This window comes from Anguilla rostrata, chromosome 7, assembly GCF_018555375.3.
Source record: "Anguilla rostrata isolate EN2019 chromosome 7, ASM1855537v3, whole genome shotgun sequence".
In the NCBI taxonomy this organism is placed as follows: domain Eukaryota; kingdom Metazoa; phylum Chordata; class Actinopteri; order Anguilliformes; family Anguillidae; genus Anguilla; species Anguilla rostrata.
The window spans coordinates 26,944,130-26,964,848 of record NC_057939.1 but is presented as its reverse complement, the minus strand read 5'-3'; the positions used below and the strand labels follow the sequence as shown (position 1 = coordinate 26,964,848).

General features: G+C 42.1%; 2 protein-coding genes across 6 annotated transcripts; both read right to left on the bottom strand.

Annotated features, from left to right (window-relative positions):
* Positions 1-1,036: 1,036 nt before the first annotated feature.
* On the bottom strand, positions 1,037-11,980 carry LOC135259503 (hyaluronan mediated motility receptor). 2 transcript variants are annotated; one of them, XM_064343989.1, is made up of 7 exons: positions 11,585-11,980; positions 9,040-9,194; positions 7,996-8,210; positions 7,318-7,896; positions 3,993-4,187; positions 3,314-3,416; positions 1,037-1,699 (listed from the first exon to the last, which is right to left on the bottom strand). In XM_064343989.1, the coding sequence occupies exons 1-7, from the start codon at positions 11,913-11,915 to the stop codon at positions 1,661-1,663; spliced, it is 1,617 nt and encodes a 538-aa protein (XP_064200059.1). In that variant the 5' UTR covers positions 11,916-11,980; the 3' UTR covers positions 1,037-1,660. The 2 variants fall into 2 exon arrangements, with proteins under 2 accessions (XP_064200059.1, XP_064200058.1); XM_064343988.1 differs by having other exon boundaries at positions 9,040-9,197; positions 11,585-11,979.
* Positions 11,981-15,034: 3,054 nt separating this feature from the next.
* Positions 15,035-20,668, bottom strand: saraf (store-operated calcium entry-associated regulatory factor). 4 transcript variants are annotated; one of them, XM_064343984.1, is made up of 7 exons: positions 20,355-20,668; positions 19,744-19,922; positions 18,691-19,162; positions 18,019-18,235; positions 17,458-17,555; positions 16,625-16,667; positions 15,035-15,338 (listed from the first exon to the last, which is right to left on the bottom strand). In XM_064343984.1, the coding sequence occupies exons 1-6, from the start codon at positions 20,422-20,424 to the stop codon at positions 16,642-16,644; spliced, it is 1,062 nt and encodes a 353-aa protein (XP_064200054.1). In that variant the 5' UTR covers positions 20,425-20,668; the 3' UTR covers positions 15,035-15,338; positions 16,625-16,641. The 4 variants fall into 4 exon arrangements, 1 of the variants encoding a protein (XP_064200054.1); XR_010331288.1 differs by lacking the exon at positions 15,035-15,338 and adding an exon at positions 15,461-16,215 and having other exon boundaries at positions 16,378-16,667; positions 20,355-20,667; XR_010331289.1 differs by lacking the exon at positions 15,035-15,338 and adding an exon at positions 15,461-16,215 and having other exon boundaries at positions 16,382-16,667; positions 20,355-20,667.
* Between the last annotated feature and the right edge of the window lie 51 nt (positions 20,669-20,719).

Sequence of the window (20,719 nt, the reverse complement as noted above, 5' to 3'; positions counted from 1 at the left end):
TCACTGGGTCTTTAAAATGCCCACCCTCATCCCATTTCCTCTTCCAGAGAAGTAAAAATGGGCGCCAGGGGTTGGCAAAATGAACAATCTGATGTAAACAACAAACCCAGGGACTTCAACCAGTTCTGCAGGGCCACAGCATTGGTTTATTTTTTGGTCTGTTTCAGCACTCAATTTAAGGGCCCAATTTAAGTCATTGAATCATTGAACACTAAAGAGTCCACACGCCTTTCTCCCCTGCAAAGCTGGTTCTCGTCCTCATGATGTGCTACATCAATAATTTGTCACATTGTTTGATTTCTGAAGTCATACAATGAAAGTGAGGTCACACTGAGGCAAAGCGCAACGCTTGAATTCAGCCCGCATCCCCATTCCCCAAAAGCATGGTTCCACAATGTATTTTTACAGGCATCAACCAAGAACCTATGTTGAGTGTAACTGTAATCAACACAAACTAGTTACTAAATCCACAGGTCCCGTTTCTTTCAAAAGTAACAAACATTTGTGGATAAATGTAATGTAACATATAATGAATTAGTCTTAACATTTCTTAATGAACTCTTGCCATCAGCTGCACATTTAGCATTTTTCGTGAGTGCCACCAGGTTAAATGAGCAAGCAGTTCCAGTAACTCTGAGGACAGCACGGCCTCAGAATATTGACTCATTATTAATTCCAAAAGCTCACACCATATCCTGATTGGTGGCAGATGCAGAATTACATGCAAATCCAGGCCACTTCCTGGCACTGCGCCTGCTTAACCACACAAGCTCAGGAAAACCTATTCAAACAAACACAACAGAGCTCACTTATTGACCTCTCTTGGTCATATGCAACCTCCAGTTATTCAGCTGGCCATATTAGTGTGCTTAATTGAAACAAGAGTCTTGGACTGTTCCCTGAAAAGTGGGACACCAGCGCCCTCTGCAGTGCTGACACAGAATTCATCCAGCACGGTGCTTAAATGTTATTTCCAAAAGATAATAATACATTTTTAAAAATTCAGCAGTAATTCATAGGAGATGGGGGGGGGGGGAATTTTGTGAATTCATTATTTGTCCTTTATTCATTTACTTTAGTGTATATATATGGATATTTCACAGTGTTTACAGATGTTTACAGACCCATTTACGAGGGTTTAGTCCCTTAATTTTGTCAGGGCAGGAAAACCTTGCCCTTCACACATTCATATTAGGTTACATTATTTAACTAAACATCACCAACCATGATCCACATTTAAGAGGTGTAGAGAGAAAGAAGCAGGTGTGTTGTGTACATTATTTCTCAGGAGATAAGTCAGCTCCCATTGCAAGGGAGTGAGGGCACACAGACATTTTAAAGCAGATAGAGAGAAAAAGACAGAGAATGAGAGACAGAGGGAGAGAGAGAGAAAAAGATGGAGAATGAGAGACAGAGGGAGAGAGAGAAAGAAAGGGGGAGAGAGACAAAGACAGAGGATACAGAGAGGAGAGACAAAGAGAGGGGGAGAGACAAAAGAAAGGAAGGAGGGACTCAGGGAGATAAAGAAAGGAGCAGAGCCAAAGAGAGAGTGAGACTGAGTGGAGAAGGCTGAGTGAAGGACATTTTTGGGTTGGCAGGGCGGAGAGTCCCAGACGCAAGGCCGAAGGGAGTGCGTCTCCGGCTGTGCCCTCCTGGCCCCTCAGGGAGGTTTCCGGAAGGTGTCAACAGAATGCTCCTCCTCAGAACACAAAACAAACAAGTGACAGGGAGTGTGAGGCCAAAAAAGCTGCGAATGGAAACCGTACAAGGAGACCACAATTCACAACAAGGGCCAAAACACACACACACACACACACACACAATACAAACACATCATGCCAAATTCTGTGGCTGGTTCTCAAGGACAGCCTGGGATATAAAATATAAAAATTTTTATTAAGTCTTGAATTTAATAGAGGCAAAACACACAAAAAACTTCCACATCTTCTCTGTGTGGAGTGGTGGCATGGACCTCTCATAAAAGACAATTTATAGAATTTACAGAAATGTCTTATTTTTGGCTGGACCACAACAGCGGGGCCAGCCCTACAAACGCAAATGTCTGTGACTGAGTGACTCAGTGACTGAGTGAGGAAGTTACATCATTGGTCGGCCGGATCACGGGTGTTAGGCCCAGCCATATACTAGGTTTTAACCTGGTCTTGTTTTACATTTTCCACATTTTCCACAGGCTTTATACCATCCCACTGACACTGATCTCCATCTTGAGCACCGTCCAAAATCTGTATTTTTTAAGAAGCACTGTGGATCACAGAAGCCTTGAGCTTTCCTGCCTCCTCCATGTTCTTCCTACCATTTCAGACAGCAGGCCCTTTGTCTTATTTCCATTTACATGGCTTGAACCAGATTCGATTCAAAAGCTAATTTAAACCAATGCCCCAGGAAAAGATTTCACAATGGGCCCCACCACCCCAGGCCACACCATCCCAGCACAATTACAGCACGATTTTTGAGGGCCCCTGTGAGTCAGGGCCCTTGGCATTGTCCAAACGTCACCCCCATATGGTATCCGTGACTGAAGCTATAGTGACCTGGCTTCCTCTGGTGCTCTGCTGGCTGGGATTACCACCAATTAAGAAACAAACTGTCCTTCAGCTTAATAAATTGAGATATTAAGAATTTTGGTTAAAAGATTTACAGGAAAACATAAAATGGCTGCTGAAATGCATCCATGTCCTGATGTTTAATGTTAATGGGTAACTTTGATGGAATTTATTACTCTACTTGTAAGAAGTATTTTTAAATTATTCAATTTAAAATATTACTCATTTTATACTTACTATACTTGTAGTCTGGAAATAGTGTACATTGAAAATATGTCCATTCATTATAATAACCCAGGACATAAGTATATTTTCTATGCAAGGGGTTCCCAAACTTTTTAACCTTGAAAACCCCTGTAAAAGCGGGTGAGGGGGGGAGATGGCATGTATTCCATATCCAGTACAGGCTGAAACACAGAGGGTATTTTGCACGCTATTATTAGGAATAATGTCTAAAGGGGATGTCTGGACTACAAATCTATACAATACATTTATTTAGTAAAAAATCCATTGCAATAAATTATCATAATATGGCCAAGCATATGACTATTTTTTGTATACTGCATTTACTACCAGGCCTATCTGAAAGTCAAAATAGTGTAATTTATGAATTATGGATATAAAACAGTATAAAGAGGAAACTTTTTCCCCTCATTTTGCTGAAGACCTTTCGGGAGTCCTTTGCAGACTCCAGAGGTGACCCCATATTTCAGTTTTGGGGCCCCTTCCGTTCAAGCTAATGGACTTACCCGATGTTGTGCCAGTTTAATGTACAGGTCTTCATAACGGCGCCGCCATTTCTCCACCTCAGTTTGAAGATCGGACATAATGTCAGAATCCCACATAGTGAACCTGCAGCAAACATAGGGAGAGGGGCGCAGTGGGAATCAAACTGAATCACTCAGTGATCAGTCTCAGTCTTTTCCTACCCACAGTGAGTCTCAGTCTGTTCTTACCCAGTTTTGAGTCTCAGTCTGTTCTTACTCACAGTGAGTCTTAATCTGTTCTTACTCACAGTGATGAGGCTCAGTCTCTTCTTAACCATAGTCATGAGTCTCAGTCTGTTCTTACCCACAGTGATGAGTCTCAGTCTCTTCTCATCCACAGTGATGAGCCTGAGTCTGTTCTTACCCATAGTGAGTCTCAGTCTGTTCTTACCCACAGTGATTAGCTTCAGCCAGTTCTTAACCACAATGATGAGTCTCAGTCTGTTCTTAACCACAGTGTTGAGTTTTAGTCTGTTCTTACCCAGAGTAATGAGCCTCAGTCTGCTCTTGCCCACAGTGATGAGTCTCAGTCTGTTCTTATCCACAGTAATGAGTCTCAGTCTGTTCTTACCTACAGTGATGAGTCTCAGTCTGTTCTTAATGGCAATGATGAGTCTCAGTCTGTTCTTAACTACAGTGATGAGTCTCAGTCTGTTCTTACCCATAGTCCTCAGTGTCGGTTGTTTCACTCTCACAGTGCTGAGTCTCAGTCTCTGTTGGTGTGCTGCTGGACACTTCATGTTGAGTGTCCCCTCCCTCTTCTGAAGAGCTCTTTCTGAGGGTGATGAGCTCTTTCTCCATCCTTCCCATCTGCTTTAACAGGGCCTCCTTCTCTCCGGACATGCTGACCTTATACCTGCAGTTTAATGGGAAACAGCTGCACTTTCACCAGTGTCAGAATCATAATAATTTTCCACCTAAAGTGGACAATGAATTAGGAACCACATGCAGTTGTTTTACAGCCAAAAATGGAGTATCCATAGGCAGCGAAGTGCTATTAAAAGACCTCCACTTTCTTAAGCAGTATGTGCTTCTTCAAGAATTTTCAAGTCCAAGAAAATGACCTCATCTCTGTTTATTTCCAGCCGTTAGTTCCTAACAGATGCATTTTTGAACTTGCTGTATGTTTGAGGGCAGTGCAGAATGGTGGGTTTGTGCAGAGCAGTGCAGTATGGCAAGTTTTTGCAGAGTGGTGCAGGATGGCAGGTTTGTGCAAAGCTGTGTAGAATGGTGTCATGTATGTATGTTTTGTTTTGCCTTGTTTCGTTTTGTATCCCCCCTGTGGTGGTTGTGTTTCAGGTTGCCCATTTGGAGCTTAATTGGAGATTGGGTACACCTGTCTCTGCTTATAAGAAGACTCCAGCTCTTGACCAGGTGGCTCCCCTGATCACTTGCCACGCCGGGCTGGAAAAGCTACATTGCCACTACTACGTTTTGATTTTGGTGCAGACATGGAAGCATGGTAGATTTTTTTTCGTTTCGTTATTTTTGTTATTTATTTGTCTAGATTGTAAACTGTTAGGTGAGAGGGCCCCCAGGTCCAACCTCCAACTGCTGGGGGGCCTGACCCTCTCTTTTTGTTAATTTTATGATTTTTTTTACCAGCTGTCTTCCGTGTCTATGATTAATCATTTAAGTGTTATATTTTTGTTGTTGTTGTTGTGTCTGTAAAATAAATTCTAGCCCTGTTTGGGTAGTGAACACTCTGCTCTACTGCAAAATTCTTTTTTTTTAATGCAGTATTCTTGTGTTGCTGCCCTTGTGGGTCGTAACAAATGGCAGGTGCGTGCAGAGTTGTGCAGGATGGTGGGTTTGTGTAGAGTTGGGTAGGATGGTGGATTTGAGTAGAGTGGTGCAAGATGGTGGGTTTGTGTAGAGTAATGCAGGATGGCTGGTTTGTGCAGGGCGTTGCAGGATGGCGAGTTTGTGTAAAGGTATATAGGATGTTGAGCATGTGTAGAGTTGTGCAGGATGGTGGGTTTGTGTAGGGTTGTGCAGGATGGTGGGTTTGTGTAGAGTTGTGTTGGATGGAGGGTTTGTGTAGAGCCCTGTAGGATGGTGGGTTTGTGTAGAGTTGTGTTGGATGGTGGGTTTGTGTAGAGCCCTGTAGGATGGAGGGTTTTTGTAGAGTTGTGTAGGATGGTGAGTTTGTGTAGTTGTGTAGGATGGTGTGTTCGTGTAGTTGTGTAGGATGGTGAGTTTGTGTAGTTGTGTAGGATGGTGAGTTTGTGTAGTTGTGTAGGATGGTGAATTTGTGTAGTTGTGTAGGATGGTGAGTTTGTATAGAGCGGTGCAGGATGGTGAGTTTGTGTAGTTGTGTAGGATGGTGAGTTTGTGTAGTTGTGTAGGATGGTGAGTTCATGTAGTTGTGTAGGATGGTGAGTTTGTGTAGTTGTGTAGGATGGTGAGTTTGTGTAGTTGTGTAGGATGGTGAGTTCGTGTAGGTGTGTAGGATGGTGAGTTCGTGTAGTTGTGTAGGATGATGAGTTTGTATAGAGCGGTGCAGGATGGTGGGTTTGTATAGAGCGGTGCAGGATGGTGGGTTTGTGTAGAGCCCTGTAGGATGGTGGGTTTGTGTAGAGTTGTGCAGGATGGTGGGTTTGTGTAGAGTTGTGTTGGATGGAGGGTTTGTGTAGAGCCCTGTAGGATGGTGGGTTTGTGTAGAGTTGTGTTGGATGGTGGGTTTGTGTAGAGCCCTGTAGGATGGAGGGTTTTTGTAGAGTTGTGTAGGATGGTGAGTTTGTGTAGTTGTGTAGGATGGTGTGTTTGTGTAGTTGTGTAGGATGGTGAGTTTGTGTAGTTGTGTAGGATGGTGAATTTGTGTAGTTGTGTAGGATGGTGAGTTTGTATAGAGCGGTGCAGGATGGTGAGTTTGTGTAGTTGTGTAGGATGGTGAGTTTGTGTAGTTGTGTAGGATGGTGAGTTTGTGTAGTTGTGTAGGATGGTGAGTTCATGTAGTTGTGTAGGATGGTGAGTTTGTGTAGTTGTGTAGGATGGTGAGTTTGTGTAGTTGTGTAGGATGATGAGTTTGTATAGAGCGGTGCAGGATGGTGGGTTTGTATAGAGCGGTGCAGGATGGTGGGTTTGTATAGAGCGGTGCAGGATGGTGGGTTTGTGTAGAGTTGTGTTGGATGGAGGGTTTGTGTAGAGCCCTGTAGGATGGTGGGTTTGTGTAGAGTTGTGTTGGATGGTGGGTTTGTGTAGAGCCCTGTAGGATGGAGGTTTTTGTAGTTGTGTAGGATGGTGAGTTTGTGTAGTGTGTAGGATGGTGTGTTCGTGTAGTTGTGTAGGATGGTGATTTGTGTAGTTGTGTAGGATGGTGAGTTTGTGTAGTGTGTAGGATGGTGAATTTGTGTAGTTGTGTAGGATGGTGAGTTTGTATAGAGCGGTGCAGGATGGTGAGTTTGTGTAGTTGTGTAGGATGGTGAGTTTGTGTAGTTGTGTAGGATGGTGAGTTTGTGTAGTTGTGTAGGATGGTGAGTTTGTGTAGTTGTGTAGGATGGTGAGTTCTTGTAGTTGTGTAGGATGGTGAGTTTGTGTAGTTGTGTAGGATGGTGAGTTTGTGTAGTTGTGTAGGATGGTGAGTTCGTGTAGGTGTGTAGGATGGTGAGTTTGTGTAGTTGTGTAGGATGGTGAGTTTGTATAGAGCGGTGCAGGATGGTGGGTTTGTATAGAGCGGTGCAGGATGGTGGGTTTGTATAGAGCGGTGCAGGATGGTGAGTTTGTATAGAGCGGTGCAGGATGGTGGGTTTGTGTAGTTGTGTAGGATGGTGAGTTTGTGTAGTTGTGTAGGATGGTGAGTTTGTGTAGTTGTGTAGGATGGTGAGTTTGTGTAGTTGTGTAGGATGGTGAGTTTGTGTAGTTGTGTAGGATGGTGAGTTTGTATAGAGCGGTGCAGGATGGTGGGTTTGTATAGAGCGGTGCAGGATGGTGGGTTTGTATAGAGCGGTGCAGGATGGTGGGTTTTCACAGAGCAGCGCATGCACCTCTTTACGTAACACATCCAGTTCCGCTGTTGGTCGCAGAGCCACTCGAACTGCTCGGCTGTTTCCTGGAGCTTCCGCAAGCTGTTCTGGTTCTCCTGCTGCAGCTCCTGCACCGTGACCTCGTGGGAGGACCGCAGCTCCTGCAGCTCTTCCACGTTCTCCTGGTGAGATCTCTGCAGCGCTTCCAGCTCCGCCACCGTCTCCTTGTGAGAACCGCGGAGCCCCATCAGCTCCAGAACCTTCTCCTGGTGAGACCTCCGCAGCGTCTGCAGCTCCAGGGCTGTCTGCATGTGCAAGCTTTTCAGCGACTCCAGTTCTAGCAGAGTCACCTGGTGGGTCGCCTCCAGAGAGTCCAGCTCGAGCACAGTCTCCTGGTGAGTGGTCTCCAGAGCGTCCAGGTCCAGGAGGGTCTCCTGGTGGGAGGTCTGCAGAGAGTCCATTTCCATTATTGTCTCCTGGTGGGAGGTCCGTACCCTATCCAGCTCCAGTAATATCTCGTGGTAACAGATCTTCAGGCCCTCCAGCTCCAATATGGTCTCCTGGTGGGAATTCTGTTGAGCCTCCAGCTCCTGGAACCTGCTGTATAAGCCCAAAGAGAGCAAAAAATGTCCTGAAAAAACCTAACTCAGAGCCTCATGGCTCCTTACGTCCTGCTTGCAGCCTGTGAGGTGACAGTACCTGTCTAGCTGCGCATTCAGGACGTCTGCCTGTGCAGCCCTGCTCTGGTTCTCCCTGTGCAGCTCCTCCACCAGGCCCTCCAGCTGTGCTTCGGTGTCCTGCAGCTGCTGCATCTCTGTGCACAGTTGCTCCAGTTGCAGGCCAAGCAGCCCTGTGTCCCGAGAGCCCTCCTCCACCGTTCTGCGCAGGTGCTGCTGCAGGAACTCCATCAGCTCCTGATACACACACACATACACAAACGCAAATACACATATACACAAATATACACACACAGACATATACACAAATGTACACATACATACATACATACACACCCACATGCACATATACACAAATACACACACACACCACGCACACACACATATACACAAATATACTCACACAGACATATACACAAATGTACACATACATACATACATACATACACACCCACATGCACATATACACACACACACACACACACACACGCACATATACACAAATATACACAAACAGACATAGACAGAAATATACACATACATACACACACAGACATATACACAAATATACACATACATACATATGCACACATGCGCACACATATACATGCGTACACATAGATACGCACAAACACATAGAAATATACATGCAGGGGTACACACATGCAAACACACGCATATGCACACACACGCATACGCACACATACACAAACATGTACATATGAATTAGACACAGAATTAGACAGAGAGAGAACAAATCTCTCTAAATGTAAGTGTCCAAGATCTTAATTAAGCTTTTGGCTTGTGTGCCATCATGTGAAGCACAGACCAAATCTCTTTCAACTTCCATCAAAATACCACAAAAACTTATAGGGAGACTGTAAGTCCACGCAGGTTGGAAAACATACCAGCAAAGGGGCGTGTGACAGATGCCCTGAAAACTGACTCCAGATAGTCATAAACAGACAGTCATAAAAAGCTCAAAATATTAATTACAGCAGTGCACTGGCATCTGTTTTGAGATGTATCGTAATCCCAGCTATGGTTTTAAGGGCAACAGAACTACCTTCTGTTGGTGCGTCTGGCTGAGCAGCTGGTCCTGCGTGATGCTCAGCTCTACATTGAGCTGCTCCTGCTGACATAGCTGGCGGGAGACAGTTTCTAGATCTTTCCTGAGGGTCCTCTCCCTCTCTCCGGCAACCAGGAACTCCCGCTCCAGAACTGCTGTAGCACACGTGTAACATAAGGACAGGTGTGTTCTTTATTTATCATTCAGGCTTATCTGCACTAACCACATTGATGTCTCAAAATCAACATTATTAAAGGGCATGCACACTCTTCACATTACATTTACATTTGTTGAACAAAAATATTGTACAAATATGGCAAGTATCCCACATCTCAGAACAATGGCTTCTAGTATTAGAGACACTGAGGTTTCATGAAACCCATGTGAAACGTGGGAGCATTTCATTCTCCACAGCTAAATATGGTCAGTGGATCACCTATTCACTAATAGCATGCAGTAGCTCCTGCCTGTTTTTGTTTTAATGAAGTCTCAAATTTCACCTTTCCATCGCTATCTGTCTACGATAAAGCAGGTTTTTTTTATATTAACTGATTTATTTTTTACATTTTAAAATGCATAAAATGTTACTAAATACATAGTAAATCCAAATATATAGCCCCTGAGACATTTGCTTCCTAATACTACATTCTCTATTTCCCTCTTGCTCTTAATATGACATATTAGGTTATGTTATAAGATTATGGACTGACTACTACTATGGCCCTGGCAACTTAAAATAACTTTACTCAGCAGGTCATGAGAGGAACCTAAACCTGAAAAAACAACACATTTAATATAAAAGCTAGCCAAGTTCCACACAAGCGTATACATTTTACTTTTCCCTCTGGCAAGACGCAGATTGACACATACTTGCATGCCATCTACTTTGAGACAACCAATGAAAAGCAGGCTTTTGGCAAACACTGATACTCTGCATCACATGATTGCTTTTAATTACATTTATATTACATTGAGACGTTTACGAGACACTTATAGCCAGAGTGACATGCATACAGGTTAAAACTGCAAAGAGCTGATTCCACATCTTTTGGGTCAGAACATATTTTAGCATGGACTACCTGAACTCATGAGCTACAACATAAAATTAAGTGGAAGAGTAAGTGTAAAAGGGAGGCAGAATGCAGTGCTTCAAGTGGCAAATGGGTTAATGTAACAGTTGCATTCCAAAGCAAATCATTATTTTCATTTCTGAAGGAGTGCATTTAGTGTGTGTAAGTTGTCCAACATCAGTACTGAAACCATTTAATTATTTGTATTTTCTGTTCTGTTATGTGTGTTATTTGTGTTGACAGAAAGCAGGTATGCAAAAAATAACAATAATTTTCAAACACAAAACAAAGTATCATACAATCTCATCCAATCCAAGCGAATCTTTCCTGTATTCGTCCCAATAACAGTCAGATATAGAATCTGATGATTAAAGCAGCCTTAGTTTTAACCAAAATGTACACTACACAAACCTATTATTGTGCATATAATTTAATTTCTAAAGCTCATTAGATCATGAGCTAGGTTGCCCAGTAACACAAAAAGTGCACTCTGCTGATAACCTGTCAACTGCTCTGCTGAACACTAAACTAAGTTATACAAACAGGAAAGAAACTATGCAAATGAGCTAAGAACAACAGACTCTGAAAGCAGAAAAAGAAGCAATAACTAATCAGGGGTAAGGGTTTGAACTTTGTGTCATATGAAGTGTTGTACTTATCAGAGGAGGAAAAGCCAAGAGTGTGGCTTCTCTGGAAGGTTACTTGGTCTATATTTAGTGTATAAACCTTTTAAAAATGCTAGCCATTTTGACATGCTTTAGTCTATAGAATAAAACACAATGCAATGCATCATAACCTGGCAATTGGGCATGCTTTTTTTGTTGACTGTGTAGTGTCTTCTTTAATCATTCAGAATTTAACTAAAATCGTAAAATATTTTTACATAGCCCTGTCACTATTACAGTATGTAGGCTAACATAATGGAGGAATTAAGAATGTGTAGTTCACTTTGCAAATAAAAAAAAATAAAATAAATAATGTGGTAAACAAATATAAAACGGAGTTGTGATCATTATTGTGTATGAAACGTTTGGAACTTTTGTTTTTGTTTCTGTTCTGTTTTGTTTTTGTATAGCCTAAAACTAGTAGTGAAAGGGTTGCCTATTAGAATATGCTATGTAAAAAGGGTAGGTATAATAAGCTAAAGCTTCAGCCTACACCTTTTCGGTCAATATTTTTTTGTTTTCCTTTTAATTTAATTGAATGCCTTATTGTTATTTATTTATTTCGATGTGCATTCTTTTTGGAAAATTGTTAATAAGGACCGAAATAAATTACTACTACTACTACTACTATAATGCATGTTTTGATTTCATTAAAAGTAGGCCTTTTATGTCCTTAGAAATCCTGTCCTTAGAAATAACCGTAAATGTTCAGGAGGACTTCTGGTGGCGTGCTGCTTAAAAAAATTAATAGCCTCGAACTCAGATGGCCTAGGGAATCATCGTGCACAAGCATTGGAGACGGCTTACCTTTCTCTTGTGCGAGTCGGCTACATTTGGCCGTGAGGTACCGAACCTGTCCGTAATCCTCATCTCTGTGTGTCCCAAAAAACCTCTTCATTCCTCTGCTTCTCTTCCCTCGCATCGGGATGTGTCTGAGTTTTGCTTCGCTTCCATCTTTGTAAAACAGAACCGCAGGTGATTTTCTCCGGGGTAGACCACGCCCACGCCCAAGCGCACTTCGTGTCCTCGCTTGTGGTTTCGCGCAAGTTGAAACTGCTCCACTATTTTCACATGCTTGACGCACCCTAAGCTTTGCCACCTGAATGCCAATATAAAACCGCACGCGAATGCTGTCCATATAGCCTATAAATATGTCGGCAGCGACTGCTCAAGGTGTCAGTAAGTGGCATGACGAAACTCACCGTCAAATGCCCCATTCATTATCTATAGGTAGTCATATGACGACATCCGACCACTAGAAATGTTATTAAAGAAACTGATTAAGTAAAAAGATGCAACTTGTATTGCACTATGAATGCATTAAGTTACACTAACAATAACCCACACTAACAATAGATTTTTCATTACATGTCACACTAGTACTTCCATGAAGACCTGAGTCCCTTGGTGCAGAACATTCTTCTCTTAAGGCTAAAACAAGAGGCAAACAGGCACAGACAGGTTGCAGGTAGTATCTCAGGCATAATAGACTCCATTCATATTTGCTACATTCAAAGATGGTTGCTGGGTAGGCTGCATTGGATTAACATGCTCCCCACCTTTCTTTCCATACTTAATTGTTATTTTTGGAACATTGGTGGTGTGTGTGTGTGTGTGTGGTGGGGGGGGGGGGGGTATTCACAGTGTTTCGTTTGCATGTCCCGATTATGTTCATTTTTGTTGTTAAATATGATAAATATGAATGAAAAATACACAACTGCTTCATAACTGAATCTTTTCATCTTTTTATAAGGAAAGACGGAGGGAGAAAAAGACTGAGAAAGACAGTAAGAAAGAGATATATTGAGAAATAGAACAGAAAGAGAGACTGGCTAAGACCAAGAGACAGACAGCAAGAGAGAGTAAGAAAGAAATCGATAGAACATAAGATAGGAAGAGTGAGAAAAGAGAGTAGACATAAAGAGGTGAGAGACAGCAAGAAGAGAAGAAATAGTCTAAGAATGAAATGGAGAGAGAGTGAAAAAAGAGAGAGCGTGAGAGATATTACAGCATCGTGGTTCATTTTGTTTTAAACACCATTTTGGTTGACTGGCTGTCCTTGTATCCCCCTGTCATCCAGGCATATTGCATTACTTTCAGTTCACGTCCAAAAACAATGCTTACATCCACAACCTCTGAGGTTCGCTTCTGAAGGAACACGCCACTAATTTATCCTCACGTCTCGTTTTTTTCTTTTCACCCCTCGTTCCTGCTTTCTCATCCTCAGCCCTGGCAATCTTTGTCCTCTGCCACCTCTTATTCGCTGACCTCCAAAAGCTCCATGCCATTCTCCTCACTTTCTCACTCAATCTCTTTTCTTCATTTTTACTTTTTTACCCACCCAACCACTCAAGCCCCAAGTCGTTCTGTGACCTTTCTCTCGTTTCTCCTCTGTTGACATTTTATTCTCATACTCACTTTTCCCCTCCTTTCTCTTCATCCCCCTCATTCTGTGTGTCGAGCTGATGCTGGTCTCTCCACCTGGCTGTGCATGCTCCAGAACACATTGTTGCTATCTTTCTAATCTCTTTAAGGATTAACATATGCTGTTCATAAAGGATTTTCTCCAGTCTATCTGTCCTCCATACTCTCTATCCTCCTCAAGACCTATTCAACTGTTTCTATCACCTCTTTCACTTTGGGGGCCTCCACCTCTGTATTAGTCTCCCAAGAACAGAATAATATCTACTGATGAGAACAGGCCATTCAGCCCATCCCGGCTTCTTATTTACCTAGACTAGAGCATGCAGCACTGCATCAAGCCTGGACTTGAAAACCCGATGTAGTATAGAGTCTCTGACTCAATACTACATAATCTGGATTCTGGAGAGATGTTTCAGATATCAGTGAAGAATGTATCTTTTGTTCTCCTGCTGACAGAACTTCTGAACTCAAAACATTTCTGTAGTTCACTTTCTTAATCCCCTTTAAGGATTTAAAACCCTCAAACAAAATATTTTGTCTGCTTTTTAAAAACCTCCTTTGATTTTTTCTCAATAGTTTCTGCATTATATCCCAGTATCCCGTGGGCCTTTCAATGCCAGATCTAGATCTACTGCACCACATGCAGAACTTTACACTTAGCAATACTGGATGCCATTTGCCAAATTTCTGCTCATTTCCAGATTCCATTTCAATCACTTTGGCCACCTTAGTAGACTCCAAATTCATAAACTATGAAATCTAACATATTCACATGTAACCATTTTACTACTAATGTACATTTCAAACTCTTTCAGTAGTGCAGTAGATAAGAATGAGATTAAAGTGCAAAATGTTTAAAGTTTACAAAAATGTTTTGAATTGCTGACTGTGCCAGACTGGTCAGACTGGAAATATGAATTTTCTAAGAGCATTTTATCTGCCCTTATGTCTTTTATTTCTAACCATAGCATGCATGCTAAATATCCTACATTATTTCTCTGCTCCTCTTTCGCAGTCCATGTAAACTAAACTTAGCTTTGCAGCTGCCCATCAAACTGCTGCTGAAGCAGAATGCCCTCCACCCACTCCTGTTCTCCAGGATTCCCCCAGACTCAATTTCAATCCCTAAGTTTGTGTTCGTGGGTAATGTGTCTCCATGGTAATACTGGTGGGAAAACCTGATGTCAAATTAGTTCAATTTATTCACCTGTCAGATTCTGGACAGTACCAGACATTGTTCCTGGAACATTTCAACCCTCCTGACTTCATAGAAGGGATGGTAAATAATATTGTCTGTGGTTCATTTAATGCTTCTGTTCTTTCTTTATAATTGAACAGGGAAGTAACTACCTAAATGTTCATAAACAATTCCATATGTTCGTGACTTTTGTTTATATTCACTTGACCAATACATTATGTTCCTTTGCATAGTTTATGTTGCTAAGCATTACAGCCATTTGTGCATAACGTTACAACAATATGGCAAACAGTCTATCAGTGAAATGAAGAAGGAAGAGGGGGGAGCGTAAAAAGACAGGTTGTCTTAAGATTATTACATGCAAACCTAAAGTAGCTAGTGGCCTACCTGAAGCGCCATCTGGCAAAGCACGCCATTTGGCAAAGCACGCCATTTGGCCCTGTTTAATAATTCTGATTCAGTACAGGTCTTAAAGGCAAAATAATTCTAAAAACACAATTCTTAAGAAATGGTATTATTGTCATCTTAATTTTATAAATTGTCTAAGTAACTAAAAACTTCCACATAAAAAATACATAAAAAATGTAGTCCACATGAAAAAAAATTTAAAAAACAGGAAACAGATTTAAAACAAGTTTAGTTTAAGGCTTTTAGTTTATTTAAATGCACAACCACAGATTAAACAGCCTTTAGAGTGGCTGTCAAGAAAAGGGAAAATAGTTTCATGTGCACAGAAGATTTTTGGCTGGACCGCAACAGCGGGTCCAGCCCTACAAACGCGAATGTCTGTGACTGAGTGACTGAGTGAGTGATGAAGTTATACCATTGGTTGGCCGAGTTAGGAAGTTACACCATTGGTCTGCCGGATCACGTGTGTTCGGTCCAGCCATATACGAGGTTTTAACCTGGTCTTGTTCAAATTTCATTTAGAATGCAGGCCTATAGAAAAAGATTTTAAAAATAACATTTAACTTTTAAAAAAATTATTGACTAAACTGCTGCTGTAGCTGACCCCATTTAGCAAAAAAGTTTAAAATCCCATTTTATTTACAGATTTAAAGCCCACCATCAGACCATGTAAATAACCACAATACTTAATCCAAAATCCAGTAAATTTTCCAATAAAATCAATCTTATCTGCTGTATTCTTGTTTAAGGAGGCACAATAATATTAGGGCTATACTAGTATCCGTCGACATGGCTCAAAACAAATTTTTCGAAAGTTTATTTTACTACACAAATAACATGTTACTTGTCTCTTTAATAAGGTGATGTCTGTGCTCATCTACGTCTTCCATCAATGTGAAGTCAGGAAGCTTAGTTTGCATTTGTGATAATTCAAAACATAGTGCTATTGGAGTAAGCCAACATGGGCAGCAAAATGTCAGTTACTCATATAGGCCCCAGAATTTCCATATAGTGCATCCTTAAATACCTTTTCACCTCAAGAGAATACACAAATAACATCCTCCATGTTTATACCCGAATCCATTATCTTTTGAAATAAAATAAGCTTTTTCAGTCACATTTTCATTGTATAACATAACGCATTAATTACACTGCATTACAATCAGGTGCTCTTATACAGATTGACAAACAGTAGATAGAACAGTATGGCAAACAGAACTAAAATCAATTCACAAAATCAGAGTAATGCATACATCATAAGCACACAATGCCCAAAAATCTATTCACAAAAGAAAGTCAAAGTCTATGTTTTATGTTTCTTTACTGTCTGAAAAATTAAATTTAACATCAGGGCAAATTAGCTACAGGAGTTATAAATAGACCAAGCACAACATTTACACACAGCCGCCTAAGCATGCACACAAATACACAAATACACACACACACACACACACACACACACACACACACACACACACACACACACACACACACACACACACACACACACACACACACACACACACACACACACACACACACACACACACACACACACACACACACACACACACACACACACACACACACACACACACACACACACATTATTAGGCTCTTCTTCACTGGGAGCAGATACCAGGCAGGTAAAGCTGTGATATTCAGGTGTGAGCCCAGCCTTGATACCACACTCTTAATTTAGTCAAATTCATTGCCATTACGCTGCTTTAGAAACCGGATGTCACTCGCAAGAGAAAAGAAAGTCTTCCTCCAATGGTCTGAAGAGGGATATGACAAAGTTCATCCCAAATACTGACCTTCAACATTTCCCACCTTATCTTCTCTTAGTCCCACCAAAACCTGAATCAATCAAAAATAAACAACGTCAAGTTTACACACCTGCAAAATGAACCATCTTCACTGCACGTTAGCAGAAGAACACTACACTGTACTTAATATGGCCAATCGCACCATTTGCAATTAGATACAATCTGATTCAGGCTAAAGGGCATTCACAACAAATCCACAATACACTTCCCCAATATTACATTACATTACATTACAGGCATTTAGCAGACGCTCTTATCCAGAGCGACTTACACAACTTTTTATTACATAGCACTTTACATAGCACTTTACATTGTATCCATTTATACAGCTGGATATATACTGAAGCAATGCAGGTTAAGTACCTTGCTCACGGGTACAACGGCATTGTCCTTTCTCGGGAATCGAACCTGCGACCTTTCGGTTACAAGCGCAGTTCCTTACCCACTGTGCCACACTCCGTCCCAATATAAAAGATCACAATATGTTTATTATGTCCACTTCCTTTTGTTTGCAAAAGGTGGGTATGGACTAACTGGCCTCAGGAGCTGCAGCCAGTGAAGCAGAGCTCTGATGTGGAATATACACAAGTTGATGCTTCTGTGCTATCCTGCTGAAGAGGCACAGCTAAAGCTAGGCTAAGCGCTATCCTGCTGAAGAGGCACCGCTGAAGCTAGGCTAAGCGCTACCCAACTGAAAAGGCACCGCTGAAGCTAGGCTAAGTGCTACTGTGCTACCTTCCTGAAGAGGCACTGCTGAAGCTAGGCTAAGTGCTGCCTTCCTGAAAAGGCACCGTTGAAGCTAGGCTGAGCTGCTGCATTACCTGAGGCCGTTCGTGTTCCACTGCTCACCGGCGATGTCTTAGGTGTACCAGAATTCCATGAATACCCAGAACTCCCTGTGGGCATGCCTGACTGGCGCCTGCAAGAAGCAAGAGGGAAAACACAGCTATTCACTTGGTTCCTTCACCATTCCTGCTTTGACATGGAGGTAGAGGGGTCGTACAGAAAATGGGTGTGTGAGAGACATGTGCAGATCAAATGTTTTTTCTCCCTTTTCACTCGTAATTTGTCATCCCCAATTGTATTCATTAAATATATATTCATTACCACTCTCAGCCAATCTACTCCATTTACAGTTTTTAGTAAATTAAATTAGAACACATGTAGATGATAATGACAGAACAAATTGGAACACAAATGCCACCAAACTGCTGCAACAAATGAAAAAAAAAGAGGTGACATGGGACACCAGTTGTATCTCAGGAACAGCTAAACGAGCTCCATGTGCCTTGATCTGACATCAATTTTCCCTCTGCCAATAACAATTAGCCCTCACACATCACAGGTAAGTGTTAAACGTACACGGAGCCTCGAGTACTGACCTCTGACTCCCAAACAGATATCCCAGAACTCCACCAGTGCCCATTCCACTCCAGAATCCATTTCCTGTGCTGGATGCGTTTTGAGCAGGCCGTGGTCCCATGAACTCCTTGCGAAAACCAAAGCCACTGCTGGCCCCTGGATAGCCTGCGCTGCCTCCTGGATAGCCTGCGCTGCCTCCTGGATAGCCTGCGCTGCTTCCATAGCCAGAAGAGTCATCTGTAATTCAGTAATACAGGAGAAAATACGTTACAGAGTATGAGGAAGTCCTAGGAACTTAAACAACATAGTCTTGAAAAATGTTTCTGTCACAAAGCATTTCTCACTGGACCTACCACTTCTCACATTAGAATAACAGACTTCTCAAATTAAAATAACTTCTGATCTAATCTGAACTTTGCTAAATCAGTGTAACCCATGTAATTGCATTTGATAGGCCTGCTAAAAACTACCTGTGTACCCAGGTTTAATAGCCACCAGGTAGCCTACCTGTGTAATCTGGTTTGATAGTCGCTAGCTGGGCTAGCTGTGTAACTGGGTTTGATACTCGCTAGCAGGCCTACCTGTGTAATTGGGCTTAATAATTGCTAGCTGGCCTAACTGTGTAATCGGGTTTGATACAAGCTAGCTGGCCTACCTGTGTAATCGGGTTTGCTACACGCTAGCTGGCTTACTTGTGTAATCGGGTTTGAAGCCTGGCGGTGGGGGCTCAGTGTTATGGGGGTAGCCGTGGGCGTCAGGCCCCTGAGGGTTTCCGCCTGGGAAACGATGCTGCCCCGGAACAGGGCCGCACAGGAACATCTTATACACGCCGTAAGCCAGGAGCAGGAAGAGCCCCACCACGACCAGGCCGCTAATGTCTCCGGTCATATCGCCTCCCGTGGAGCTCTGGTGGTAAGAGTTACTGCCCTGATGGCTCCTTCGGGAGTCTGACGAGCCCTGAAAAAAGCTGGAGCCGAATCCTCCAAACCCACCCCCACCCCCACCCCCGCCCCTCTGTCGGCCCTGTTCGGTTAGCTCCAAGGTGTACTCCAGCCCGCATGAGCCCTTCAGGATGTAGGGGTCGTCCGGGTGGTTGAAGCCTTCGCAGCTTACCTCGATCCTTCCAAACCTGTACGCGTTATCCATGTCTGTTTTACACTCCCACTGGACACACAAACAGAAAGGTAAAAAAATGTACAATTAAAAATGGTCAGCGCTACCATTTTTCAGCTCGTATAAACAAAGCACCCAGTCAAACAGACAATTAATGATAAAATAATCTTTCGAGGTCTTCAATCCAAAGGAAAGGGTTTTCTTTGTAGGGTATGTGCCAACTTTTTTCCTGTTATGTTGCTGATGGAGTTATTTATTGACAAAAATAATTTCACCAAGTACAAAATCTATACTGTATTGAGCTTTTAATTCTTTCATCAGGGGTATGATTGTGTCATTGTACTGGGCTTCCACAAGTTAAGCTGCATTGAAACTTTAACTATTTTGCAAGTGCACAGTCCTTTGCCTAATGGTGTTGTTAGCCTGGCCTATGTCACTGCTGATCATATAACTCACGTGTATGTACAATATCTGTTAGCATTGCAAATCACTCCGGACAAGAGGACTGAAATGAATGTAAATTAGCATGGCAGTCTGAAGTGTTGGATCTGCATAGATACAGATAATAATTTGTCACTTTGCCAGTTGCTGGATGACCCACACACATGTATGGAAGAGGAGCTAATGCTTACCTGAACATCAATGCCATCCCAACCCTTGTTCTGACACTGAACTACATCTGGGACAAATGAACTACAACCAGCCGACCCACCAATGCATTGGAGCTGTTGAACAGGGCTCGTCCGTCGGGAAGTTGTGTATTGGCCTCTGTACAGAGTGAGCACCTGTACCTCTCGAAGCAGCACACTACCTGAAATTAACAAAGCATACAATGTGCAATCAACCCAGCCCTGTGGATTTTTTAAAAGAAGTTAAAGAGGAGCATGTAAAGATTCACTTCAACATACAATATGTATAGCTTCAAATATGAACCAGTGATTTGTTATAAACCCAGATGGTAGTATGACCAGATTGTAGAACGCAGTATTTTATTATGGAATATCTTACTAGACACGCACTTATGATTATCAACTTTTAAGTAGACAAATTTGTAGGCCACATTTTAACAAATATTCAACATTTTCAACGTTTCGTCGGTCAGCCAGCCACACAACACAACTACATAAAATGATTTAAACTTTTTCGATGGTTAAGTTAACATAACTTCACAAACACCTCAATCTTGCTAGCCTGTAATGTTAGATGCGAACACCGTGTTGAAGCGCCACGTATCGATACTGACCTCCATCATTCCAACTTTCCGCTTGAAGCACGAAAAGACACAGTAAAGAAAACGTAAACAAATACTTCATAGCTAGACAGTTAACAGGTGAGCTAACTATGCGACTAGAAACGCAATCTGGTCCGATAAACGAAGCCTGCAATCTTAAAATGTAGCGGGAGTTCTCGGTGGATATTAAATCGTTTTAAATCGTACAAAACATAAACTATATCTGATGTTGCATCAGCTTTCACTTTCAATTAAAACTAAAGATACGTTTCATTGCGCACTACACTTCCTCTTCCGCCTGCAGTCTCTGGTGTGACGCATTTCCGATTTTTACAGACGCAAAACAGTAGCCAACTAACTAGTGGAATATGAAGGAT